This window comes from Chlorocebus sabaeus, chromosome 20, assembly GCF_047675955.1.
Source record: "Chlorocebus sabaeus isolate Y175 chromosome 20, mChlSab1.0.hap1, whole genome shotgun sequence".
NCBI classification, from domain to species: Eukaryota; Metazoa; Chordata; class Mammalia; order Primates; family Cercopithecidae; genus Chlorocebus; species Chlorocebus sabaeus.
In genome coordinates this window covers 117,107,063-117,118,897 of record NC_132923.1, presented here as the reverse complement: position 1 = coordinate 117,118,897, position 11,835 = coordinate 117,107,063, and the positions used below count along the sequence as shown (strand labels likewise).

General features: G+C 44.5%; 1 protein-coding gene across 3 annotated transcripts in view; it reads left to right on the top strand.

Annotated features, from left to right (window-relative positions):
• The first annotated feature begins 3,180 nt into the window (after positions 1 to 3,180).
• Positions 3,181 to 11,835, top strand: part of OTUD3 (OTU deubiquitinase 3) — a 29,950-nt gene continuing 21,295 nt past the window's right edge. For all 3 annotated transcript variants that reach the window (XM_007980235.3, XM_007980237.3, XM_007980236.3), the window contains exons 1-2: positions 3,181 to 3,535; positions 11,155 to 11,303. In XM_007980235.3, coding sequence (XP_007978426.3) covers positions 3,315 to 3,535; positions 11,155 to 11,303 — 370 coding nt within the window. In that variant the 5' untranslated portion in view covers positions 3,181 to 3,314. The remainder of the gene's footprint in view (positions 3,536 to 11,154; positions 11,304 to 11,835) is intronic.

The window sequence follows — 11,835 nt, the reverse complement described above, 5'->3', positions numbered from 1 at the left end:
AGCATGGTGGGATGTCCCTGTATTCCCAGCTGCTCTGGAGGCTGAAGGAGGAGAATCTCTTCAACCCAGGAGGCAGAGGTTGCAGTAAGCCGAGATCATGCCACTGCACTCCAGCCTGGGCAACAGAACAAGACTCCATCTCAAAACAAAACAAAACAAAACAAAAAACAAACAAACAAAAACAAAGTTACCAGATACAGTCTAAATTGCCCTCCAAAGTGGTTAGATAAATTTACCTCCCAACAGCAGTGCGTGAGAGTTCTCATTTTCCCATGCCCTTGATGGCATGTTCTTGAAAGTGCTAAAGCTGCATTTCTTCACTAAAATTCTGTTAGTCATACTTTTTACTGATTTATACTTTCATCCAATAAGATTTGATGATGATGATTATTATTTTTGAGGCAGGGTCTTGCTCTGTCACCTAGGCTGGAGTGCAGTGGCACACTCCCACCTCACTGCAGCCTCAAACTCCCAGGCTCAAGTGATCCTCCAGCTTCAGCCTCCCGAGTAGCTGTGACTACAGGCATGGATCACCATGTCCAGCTAATTAAAATTTTTTTGGTAGAGATGGGGAATCTCACTTTGTTGCCCAGGCAGATTTTGAACTCCTGGGCTCAAGCAATAGCCCCGCTTCGGCCTCCCAAAGTCCTGGGATTACAGACATGAGCCACTGTGCGGGCCAAAGATTCTTTTAATTAACTCTAGTGAAGTGGGCAGAGCATTCATTTTATTTACAAGTACTATACTTCTTCCCTTTGGCCTTTAAATATAATTTATAGGCAGCATTGATTTGTACTTAGAGACACCGTCTAACACAGGTCTCTGCTGAGAGAAGAGAAATTAGTCCATTCAAAATCTGTGTGTGGGCTAAAGGCTAAGGGCTTATGCAAGAAAAGGTTGCTTTTTGTTTGTTTGTTTGTTTGTTTGTTTGTTTGAGAAGGAGTTTCATCTTGTTGCCCAGATTGGAGTGCAATGGCGCAATCTTGGCTCACTGCAACCTCCGCCTCCCGGGTTCAAGCGAGTCTCCTGCCTCAGCCTCCCCAGTAGCTGGGATTACAGGCTGGCCTCGAACTCCTCACCTCAGGTGATCCGCCTGCCTCTGCCTCCCAAAGTGTTGGGATTACAAGCGTGAGCCACCACGCCCAGCCAAAAAGATTTTTATAAGAAGGGCAAGTGTTCGCTTTTCTATCAATATGTTAGCGGTCAGTATTTCCACATGTTTGGTGGTAAGAAACCTTTCTTCCTTGGTTTCTAAAGTTTGGAAGTCTTTGCCCCTGAGCTCATGAGATTGCCAAAGAAACGATTCAAACAACTTCATTAAATAGGTACTTACTTCATGCCTGGGGCTTTACATTTTTATTTAACCTTTACAACTCTCTTTTCCATTCTTACTGTCATCAGAAAAATGCAAATCAAAATCACAATGAAATACCATCTCATGCCAGTTAGAATGGCTTTTGTTAAAAAGAAAAAATAGCAGATGTTGCTGAGGCTGTGGGGAAAAGGGGAACATTTTTACACTGTTGGTGGGAATATAAATTAGTTCAGCCACTGTGGAGAGCAGTTTGGAGATTTCTCAAGAAGCTAAAAGTTGAACTACCACTGGACCCAGCAATCTCATTACTGGGTATATACCCAAAGGAATATTGTTCTATCAACAAGGCAGATGCACCCGTATGTTCATTGCAGCACTATTCACAATAGTAAAGACATGGAATCAACCTAGGTACCCATCAACAGTGGACACTCCGGAGGCTGAGGCAGGAGAATGGCGTGAAACCAGGAGGCGGAGCTTGCAGTGAGCCGAGATTGTGCCGCTGCACTCCAGCCTGGGCGACAGAGCGAGACTGTCTCAAAAAAAAAAAAAAAAAGAAAAAAAAAGAAAAAGAAAATGTGGTATCTATACACCATGGAACACTATGCAGCCATAAAAAAGAACAAAATCTTGTCCTTTGCAGCAACATGGATACAGCTGGAAGCCCATTATCCTAAGTGAACTAACGCAGAAACAGAAAACCAAATACTGTATGTTCCTGTAAGTGGGAGCTAAACATTGGATACACATGGACACAAAGACGGGAACAACAGACTCTGGGGAATGCAAGAGTCGAGAGGCAGTTGGGGGAAAGAGTTAAAAAAACTACCTGTTATGTACTTTGCTCACTACCCGGGTGACAGATTTATTTGTACCACAAACCTCAGCATCATGCAATATAGACGGGGTTTCACCATCTTGGCCAACTGGCCAAGCTGGTCTCGAACTCCTGACCTCAGGCAGTCCCCTGGCCTCGGCCTCCCAAAGTACTGGGATTACAGGCATGAGCCACTGCGCCTGGCCTCGGTTTTTGTTTTTGTTTTGTTTTGTTTTTTTGAGACGGAGTCTCGCTCTGTCGCCCAGGCTGGAGTGCAGTGGCGCCATCTCGGCTCACTGCAAGCTCCGCCTCCTGGGTTCACGCCATTATCCTGCCTCAGCCTCCTGAGTAGCTGGGACTACTGGGGGCCCGCCCGCCTCGGCCTCCCATAGTGCTGGGATTACAGGCGTGAGCCACCGCGCCCGGCTTGGCCTGTCTCAGCTTTAAAACCTAAAGTCCTGCATCCCAAGAAAACCTCTAGTCCAGGCAAACCTAGGTGGGTCACTCTTGGATGGAGTTAGGATTTCCAGTGGTCTTGGACAGAAGGGCGACCTCTCCCTTGAGTTACAAAGGAAGGCGGAGAGATGAAGAGCAGGATTAAACCAACAAGTGTGCGGGCTTTGGAGCCAGGGCAAAGCTCTGCCTCCTAGCTGTGTGATCTTCTTGAAATTATTTAACCACTCAGATTCAGTTTCCTGTAACTTGCAGATAATTAAACAAGAATGAGCCGTGTGAAAATGCCTATCCAACTGTAGTAGGCTCGCAACAAGAGTTTAAATCGTTTTTATTCATCCCCGGTCCTAACTTTTGCCGCTGCTCTGTGTTCCACTCTTCTATCATCTTTAATTTCTCTCCTTGACTGGTTTCAGCTTTGTTCTCTCTGGTCCCCCTTGGGTCCCTCCTGCCACTCACATTGAGTACCATCCACCGCTAGAGGGCGGAATAGAACAAACCAAGATGGGTGCCCCTCTAGCTCCCTATGGCGTCTGCTCGCCGAGCCCCGCGAAGGAGGCGGGGATTCCATCATGTGACTGGAGTGCCGGGCGCCGGCGCAGGCGCGGTTGCTGCGTCGTCGTCGCGGGGCTCCGTTGCCCGCGCTGTTTTGCTTTCTCGAGGCTTGAGGCGGCCGCTGGGGGGTCCTGTGGCTTTCCCTCCTGCCGCTGGGGACTGCAGGCTAAGGCCATGTCCCGAAAGCAGGCGGCGAAGAGCCGGCCGGGCAGCGGCAGCCGGAAAGCCGAGGCCGAGCGCAAGCGGGACGAGCGGGCGGCTCGCCGGGCCCTGGCCAAGGAGCGGCGGAACCGGCCGGAGTCCGGCGGCGGCGGCGGCTGCGAGGAGGAGTTCGTCAGCTTCGCCAACCAGCTGCAGGCCCTGGGGCTGAAGCTGCGGGAGGTGCCGGGGGACGGGTGAGGCGGGCCGGGAGCTAGGGAGGCGGCGCCGGGGGACGCGCCGGGCTCGGCCTGGCGACTGTCACCCGCTCGCGTCCATCCATTCATTCGGGCGGCCCGGGCGCCTCCCGCGAGCCAGCCACGCTCCGAGTGCAGGGCGTCCAGCTGCGAGCGAGGCGGACAAGCCTCTCGCCCCGAGACGCTCGCGGGGATCCCAGAGGGTCGTAATCATAGCAGACGCCGCGAGCGAAATAGAAAGTGGGTCCTGAGACCGTATACGGGAGCAGAGTCACTGGATTGTGGCCAGGAAGGGCTCTTTGAAAGGTGACATTTAAGCTATGTTCTGAAGGAATGAGATGGAGCCAGGCATTGGAAAAGCAGTCATCATGACGATAAGACCAATCGAAGGAGTTTGAGTAAGCCCCACTTGGTAGAACGCTTTGCCTCCTTTGAGTCCTTGGTGATTGGGTGATGCCCCCATTTACATTTGTGAAATTAGGTCGCCTGTTGTTTACTGAGCTGAAGGCAGCTTCTTTAATTCCTGCTTCCGTGGGCCTCAGTTTCTCTGTAAGCAAAGGTTCTTACCCAAGCCTTCTTGGGACTTAGAATCCAGGTCCAGCTTTCTTTAGGGAATGCGGAGGGAGAGAGTGGGGAGGAGGAAGAAAATTAGCTTCAAGAAAGAGGATATGCTCCAGGAACATGGATGGAAGAAGGAAAAGGGTCAGGAAGAGGGGAGAACAGTTAGGATCCCCATTGCAGGGGCGGGTAAAAGGAGATCTGGTTGTCAGCTGTGTCACTTTGGAAGAGAGAGTGTTAATAACAGCCTGGCTTTTGTTTTTTTCCTCCCAGTATTTGAGTGCTCAGGTCCTGCAGAAGGAAGACTAAAATGAAATTAAAGACCATACGGAATTGTCTTAGTTCATTATTATTGTTAATTTGTAGAGACAGGGATTTTGCTATGTTGCCCAGGCTGGTCTCGAACTCCTGGCTTCAAGCGATCCTCCTGCCTCGGCCTCCCAAAGTGCGGAGATTACAGGCATGAGCTACCACCCCCAGCCAGGAATTGCTTTAGATATTAACTGCAGAAGAAGGTGTTTTAAAAAATTTCACATTGCATTGCAGGTTATTGATTAAGACCGAACTGGTCCTATTTCCCTTTACCACCGTTCCTGTATATGCTCACTGCTTCAGGCAAAAAGAGTTCACCACACTTTGCTGCGTTGCTGTTGTTGCTTAAGATGCAGTTGGAACTTGATTACATTTATTCGCCATCGTCTGGCATAGTGCTTGGTATATGGAAGGCAGTCAGTACATTTTTGCTGAATGAAATATAAAAATAATAGAGGGCGACCAGCTAGCCTAAGCATAAGCACAAGACACTGTTACAGAAACAAAAATACCATTTGAATACAGTGGAATTGCTGTGGAACATGGGGACTTTTCCTTGCAAATGATTGGGTTGTTTGTGTCTGCTGTACTGGATATGGTATTCTCAATGTCAGGGTGCCCAGGAAACTGAAGTACTCAATAGAAGGTTACTTAGGAGGAGGAGTCAGCACAAGGAGTTGTAAACTCTTGAGCGGGCTTTCACAAGGTTATGGGAAACTTTGGGGGTATTACTTCTCCCTATCCCCACACCCCATACACACACAGCATACTTCTCAAGTTAATTCAGCACACCTTAAGTAAGGTACTGGGACTATGTTGATGACTAAGATAGTTGAGGACTTTATAGCCTAAGGTAGAAACATGTAACAGTGGGTCTCAGTTTTTTTGGTGTTAGGATCTCTTGACATTCTTAGAAATTGCTGAGAAACCCAAAGAACTCTTTATATGGGTTATAGCTATGAGTATTTACTATATTAGAAAGTAAAACAAAGTTTTAAAACACAAGAGTACACACACATTCCATTAGCGATCGGAGTGATAACTTCATGCATCAGGTAGCCTCTGGAAAACTCCACTGTGCACTTGTGAGAGAATGAGAATGAAAAAGGTACATTACATCTTAGTTTTGAACTCATGGATACTCTGAAAGCATATCAGAGACCTTCCCACATCTCCTGTCCCTTGGGCCACACTTTGAGAACAGATGATACAAATAATTAAAATATAGTTTGATATATTTTTATTAACAGTGACTGATTATAATGGTACTATTGAGAAGGAAAAGGCAGTAGCCTCTGAATTGGCCAGGAAGGCCTTCTCATTCATTCGGTAAATACTCATTAAATTCACTGCTAGCTGCCTCTCAGAGGGTGTCATAGTCTGGGTCATGAAGGACCAATAGGAGTACACCAAGAGAACATTCCCATCTGAGGAGGAGTGTATACAGAGGCACAAGGACGCGATGTTTTTGGGAGATCTACCGGTTGTTCAGGGCGACAGTAGTGTACGGCACAAGGGTAGAAGTAACAGGCAGTGAAGCTCGGCTCCAGAGACCAGCTGGACTGGAGTGCTCATGTCTCTCTTCCAAGGTCCCTGTTCTTCGGACAGTGTTAGATAAAATGATCGTATTTCCTCTTGTGTGGGCTTCATGGAGCTAACCACCTTCTGTTCACAAGTTCTTCACATGAGTTCCATTAGCTGGACTGTGGTTCAGCCATCAGTATTGTAGTCCTTTCAAATGTGGTGATGACAGACTTCATCACTGCAGGGGATGGTGTTTCCTGTGTATGTGATGGGGTGGCAGGAGTCAACAGGTTCTTCTCCCCCCTCCAGACAGAGTCTTGCTCTGTCACCCAGGCTGGAGTGCAGTGGCACTATCTCGGCTCATTGCAGTCTCCATCTCCTGGGTTCAAGTAATTCTCCTGCCTCGGCCTCCTGAGTAGCTGGGATTACAGGCACCCTCCACCACACCCAGCTAATTTGTTTGTATTTTTAGTAGAGATGGGGTTTCACCATGTTGGCCAGGCTGGTCTTGAACTCCTGACCTCATGATCCACCCTCCTTGGCCTCCCAAAGTGCTGGGATTACAGGCATGAGCCACCGCGCCCAGCCAACAGATTGTTTTATTAATATTTATTTAGGACTCAGGGTGAAATACAATGAAGTTAAAGACTATTAAAAAATAGTTGACATCTCTAGCGTTCCCTCTTTTCATTCAGATGTGATTACAATCTGAAGTAGCCTGATAGAGTATCTGTGGGCGTGTTCCTTGTTGACAGTATGGTACCTGTAGCATTCTGGAACCTAAGGGGATTTAGGGATGAATTAGCCAATATCCTATAATGTAGCCTTTACATGGGTTGAGTCAGCTTAGCATAGATTAATCAGGGAGCTACTTAGAGGGTTTTGTAATGCTTCCTGGACCAGCTTCATATTTGGCGTGTTGTCTGGAAGGTGGACCCACATAAATTGGATTCATTTTTCAAAGCAAGAAAGAAGCAGTTTAACCTTGATGTTGTCCTTAAAAACATGATTGGCTGTAGTGTGAAAAGAATGTATAACTCTATTTATTAGGCCGTACGGTATTAACATCCCTCTGAACTACATCTAGTTGTGTCTTACTAAATGTAGTTCTGTGTTACGTTACTCATTAGCAGTGTTCTAAAACGGAAACACTGATTTTAGCTATTTATCTCTGTTACTAACAAGTAGTTTTATTTTTTAATTTTAGTTTTGTTTTTAATATTGTAGGATCATAGTAGCGGAAGGGCATTCACACGTCATGTCGTCTAGTTAGTGCCTGTGTCACCTGAACGGCAGTGCCATCTTTTGTGCCTCGCTCTGGTTTTCAATTGGGTGCCATGCTAGAATATCTGGGGAGGAACTTTTGAAACAGTTCAGGGCCTGGGTTCTCCCCTAGATCAACTACATCAGAATTTTAGAGTGGGGCCTGGTTATTGATGTTTTTTTTTAAAAAAAGAATTTTACAGATGATTCTTATATGCATCCATAATTGAGAGTGACTGATTTAGAGTCTAGATTCTTGACTAGTGTTTCTCAAACTTCAGCATGCAACCTAACCACCTGGAGTGCTAGGGAAGACACCTGGGAGGGCTACAGTGCTGGGCTCCAGCCCCACAATGCCTGATTGAGGAGGCCTGGGTGGGCCCCAGAATTTTCATTTCTAACAAGCGCCCTGGGGATGCTGATGCTCCTAGTCAGGGAACACACTTTGAGAATCAGTGAGCTAGATCAGTGCTGTCTGGTGAAAACAGAATGTGAACCACCTATGTGATTTAAAAATTTTTCCAGTAACCACATTAAAAAGAAACAAGTGAAACGAATTTTAGTATATTTTATTTAAGCTATTATATGTAAAATATTACTATTTTGACATACAATTCTATAAAAAATTATTAATGATCTCTCATAGTTTCTTTTTTTTTGGAGACAGAGTTCACTCTTGTTGCCCAGGCTGGAATGTATGATCTCGGCTCACCGCAACCTCTGCCTCCCAGGTTCAAGCTACTCTCCTGCGTCAGCCTCCCGAGTAGCTGGGATTACAGGCATGCACCACCACACCCAGCTAATTTTGTATTTTTAGTAGAGATGGGTTTTTCCATGTTGGTCAGGCTGGTTTCAAACTCCTGACCTCAGGTGATCTGCCCGCCTTGGCCTCCCAAAGTGCTGGGATTATAGGCGTAAGCCACTGTGCCCAGCCGATGATCTCTCATATTTTCTTATATGACCTCTTCAGAATCTAGTATTTCACACAGATAGCACACCTCACTGTGGATTGGCCACGGCAGGTGCTCAGTATACGGCAGGTACTCAGTAGTCACATGCGGTTAGCAACCCCTATTAAAACAACACACATCTAGACAATTGCTGTGTATTGCTAGTTATAGAAATTGGCAAAATCCTGAGTCTATATAGTCTACCTCTAGAGCTAAGGTGAAATTACCTTTTATTTGCCAAAATCTATGTCTCTGTGGGAGCTTCCAGGTTTTAGTTTTATTATACAGGTATAATTTTAATTTCACATGACAGAGGTATTGATCATGTCCGCCTGAGCCGCCTTTAGGCCAGACATCACTAGTAGTTCTTCATATTGTATTTAAAGCCACATCATCTTATCTGAACACGTCTCTCTCAAAATACAGTAGCTAGAATGGTACCCAGGACCCTAACTGTGGTCTGACCTCAAATAATAAAACCTCCTTCTTCCACATATTTACTATTATGACTGCAGCCTAGAGAGCACATTAGGTTTTTTGGTGCGTGTGTTGTAGTATCGTCTAATACTAAATTATTGCGCACTCAAAACATTTGCATGCTCTTTATGTAATTAGCTGTTTTTGTAAACTCAAATGCAAGACCTGCCTTATATCCCTATAACACAGTGGTTCTCAAGCAGGAGTGGTTTTGCCCTCCAGGGGACATTTGACAGTGTCTAGAGACATTTTTGGTTGTCACAGCTGATGGGGAGGGAGGTAGTGATGTGCTACTGGCAGCTAATGGCAGCAACCAAGTATTCTCCTAAACTTCCTACAGTGCACAGGAAGCCTCCCACAACAAAAAAATGATCCTGGAATGTCAATAGTGTGGAGATGGAGAAGCCCTGCTGTAGGTAATGGTGAGATTGTGAACTCAGGAAGTGGCCCAGATCTCATACAGGCCCTTTGGGCAGCGGTGCTTGGTTCTCGTGAGTTTCTTGAGAGCTCTTGTTGGGCTCCCCTAGGGAAACCCAGGTCACTGGAGTGTTCATTACCTTGTAATCTTGTCAGAAGAGAAAGTGATTTGTCTATTTTGACTTGTTTTTGGTGAGCTCAAAGAAAGTTTGGTAAGTATAGAAAAGCATATTAAAAAATGTAACAATTACTCTTAAATATTACTTTTAATTCTACTACCTAGGGGTAACTATGGCTATTATTTTGGTGTTGACATTCGAATGAGAGCCACGTTATTTGGACTTGGATCCTGGGCCTACCACTTACTAGTTTTGTGACCTTGGGCAAGTTTCCCGTGAGGAATGGTAATAGGACCTTTCTCAGAGTTGTGAGGACTGAACATGTTTAATACATACATTGTGTTTAGAACAGTCCCTGGCACACTGTAAAAACTATTTAAGTGATTGTTTCTGTGTGTTTTCTTGGCATACGTTTGTGTGTGTTTCTGTCTGTGTATGTATATAGCGTACACATGAGTATGGTCGAGCTCATGTGGCATATACGGTTTTATACCTACTTTTTTGGAGAACATTTGCTCATGTTATTAAAAGTTCTTACCATACATACAACTGTAGAATGCCATGAATTTTGGTACATTAAATGTAAAATAACTACATAAATTTATGACAAATCACATCTCTTAAACTAAATTTGACAATAGACTAGTGGTGGCAGATGCTGATTAAGAAAAATTTGAGAGAAAAGCTTGACATTTAAATTGTTTTATCGATTAGCTTACTTTTCCCCGTGGTTAAAAAAAGACTACCATTGTTAGATTTTAGCAAGACATCTCAGTCTAGCCTATAGAACTCTATATTCCATTCCTTCTGGAATCTCGTCTTAGATTGTTGGAAAGCTTCTTGGTTTTTAATTTGTAGAATCTGTCTTAATTCTCCCTTCCCCTGCAAAAAAAAAAAAAAAAAAAAAAAAAAAAAAAAAGTATATATTCTTATACATTAGAAGAGATTCCAGCCTTTCTATAGCTTTCTGTTGAAAATTCACTTTTCTGAGTTGAAAAAAAAAAACCCTTTTTTCCTACACATTTAGACATGAAATCTTTCTGAAAGTGATGAGTTTATATTTTGGAATTACAGTGTCATAGTTTTTCATTTGGAAGAGTAAACAGTTGGGTGTAAAACTGGGCAACTGTTTGACTTCAGAATTGTTTGTTTCCGTAGTTTTAAGGATACCAGATTGTGTTTGTCTTGTTTGAGTCTCTGTGTATCTAAGCCTCTGTGTTTGTGATAATTTGGAATTTAGAAGCCTTTGAGGGGTTTGAAAGTAAAGATAACTCTTACAGTTTATTACCAGTATTTTAATTTTAGGGAAACAAAATATGGTGTTTAAAGTTTTCATTTGGCAGGAATAACAATGGCATTGTTGCTCCCTGGGTGATCAGTGAGGAGGCGAGGAGGAAGTGTCTTTCCACAGTACAACTGTTTGTTGTCCAAGTGCTTTCCTTCTCATGACTTTCTCCACTGTGTTCTTAGGACTCAAACAGGGTATTGTTCAGTTGTTAGTATCAGGAGCTTGACAAATTGCTATTTTTTGGGTACTGTTTGTTAAATGAATGATTACTTAGCTGGGCAGCTGTAGTGGAACTTGTTTTAGAAAAGAGGCTGTAGATAGGACATCATTTTGGAAGAGGATCTGCAAATCATAGCCCTTAGGCACGGAATGACCTGTAAGGTCTGGACTTCGTAGTCAGGTGGTTAGTGTATCACCGGCTCCACTTGTTGAAGCAGCTGAGGCCCGGGGAAGCTTAATGACTCTCCTGAGTCAGCTAGCTGGTACATGGGGAATAGAATCCTTGTTTGCTGCCTCTCAATAAGGTAACGTGGTTGAATATGCCCTGGTGCTGTCCCCCGTGGTCTTGGAAGAATCCTGGACTGTTAGAGTTGAGTCTTCACTTCTGTGTGCCCAAAATATTTCCATGGATGATCTGGCATGAAGTGTCACTGTTTTAGATGAACTAAGTTCATTTTTGAAAGGTCTTGACTCATGTTGTTGTTTTGACAGCAATTGCTTGTTCAGAGCTCTTGGTGATCAATTGGAGGGACACTCACGAAATCATCTCAAGCACAGACAGGAGACAGTGGACTACATGATAAAGCAGCGGGAAGATTTTGAGCCCTTTGTAGAAGATGACATTCCTTTTGAGAAGCACGGTAGGTTCACTGTGGGACATTGGGTCCTTCGGGAGTAATGCATTGGGTGATTAAGTCCGCTGGCGTCCTCCACCCTCCCAGCCAAGGGTTTGGTTGTGTAAATCACGACCTTCATTTCTTCAGCAAATAAGTGTTTGCCTACTTGGTCGTCAGCGGCATGCCAGGTAGTTGGAGATCAGTAGGTTTAGCAGTATATGCCCTTAATAAACATGATGATGTCAATTGACCTGAAAAGCGATTCATGGCTTCTTCCTCAGTGGGGTGGGAACAGCAGGCTATGACATAGCTTGTATAGATTGACCCTATTTTTAAAAGGTATACAGACACAGCAGGGTAAGTCTGGAAAGATACTGTTTGTTTGTTAATTCTTAGCTTCACTTATTTTTCAGAAATTACTCATTCTCTTTAAACTTCTATAGAAGGGAGATAATAATAGCGTCTATCTCATAGGGTTTTTGGTGAAGATTAAATTAGATAACAAAATTAAAATAAGCCCTTAGTAAGCGTTAGCCATCTGGGGATCGTGGGACTA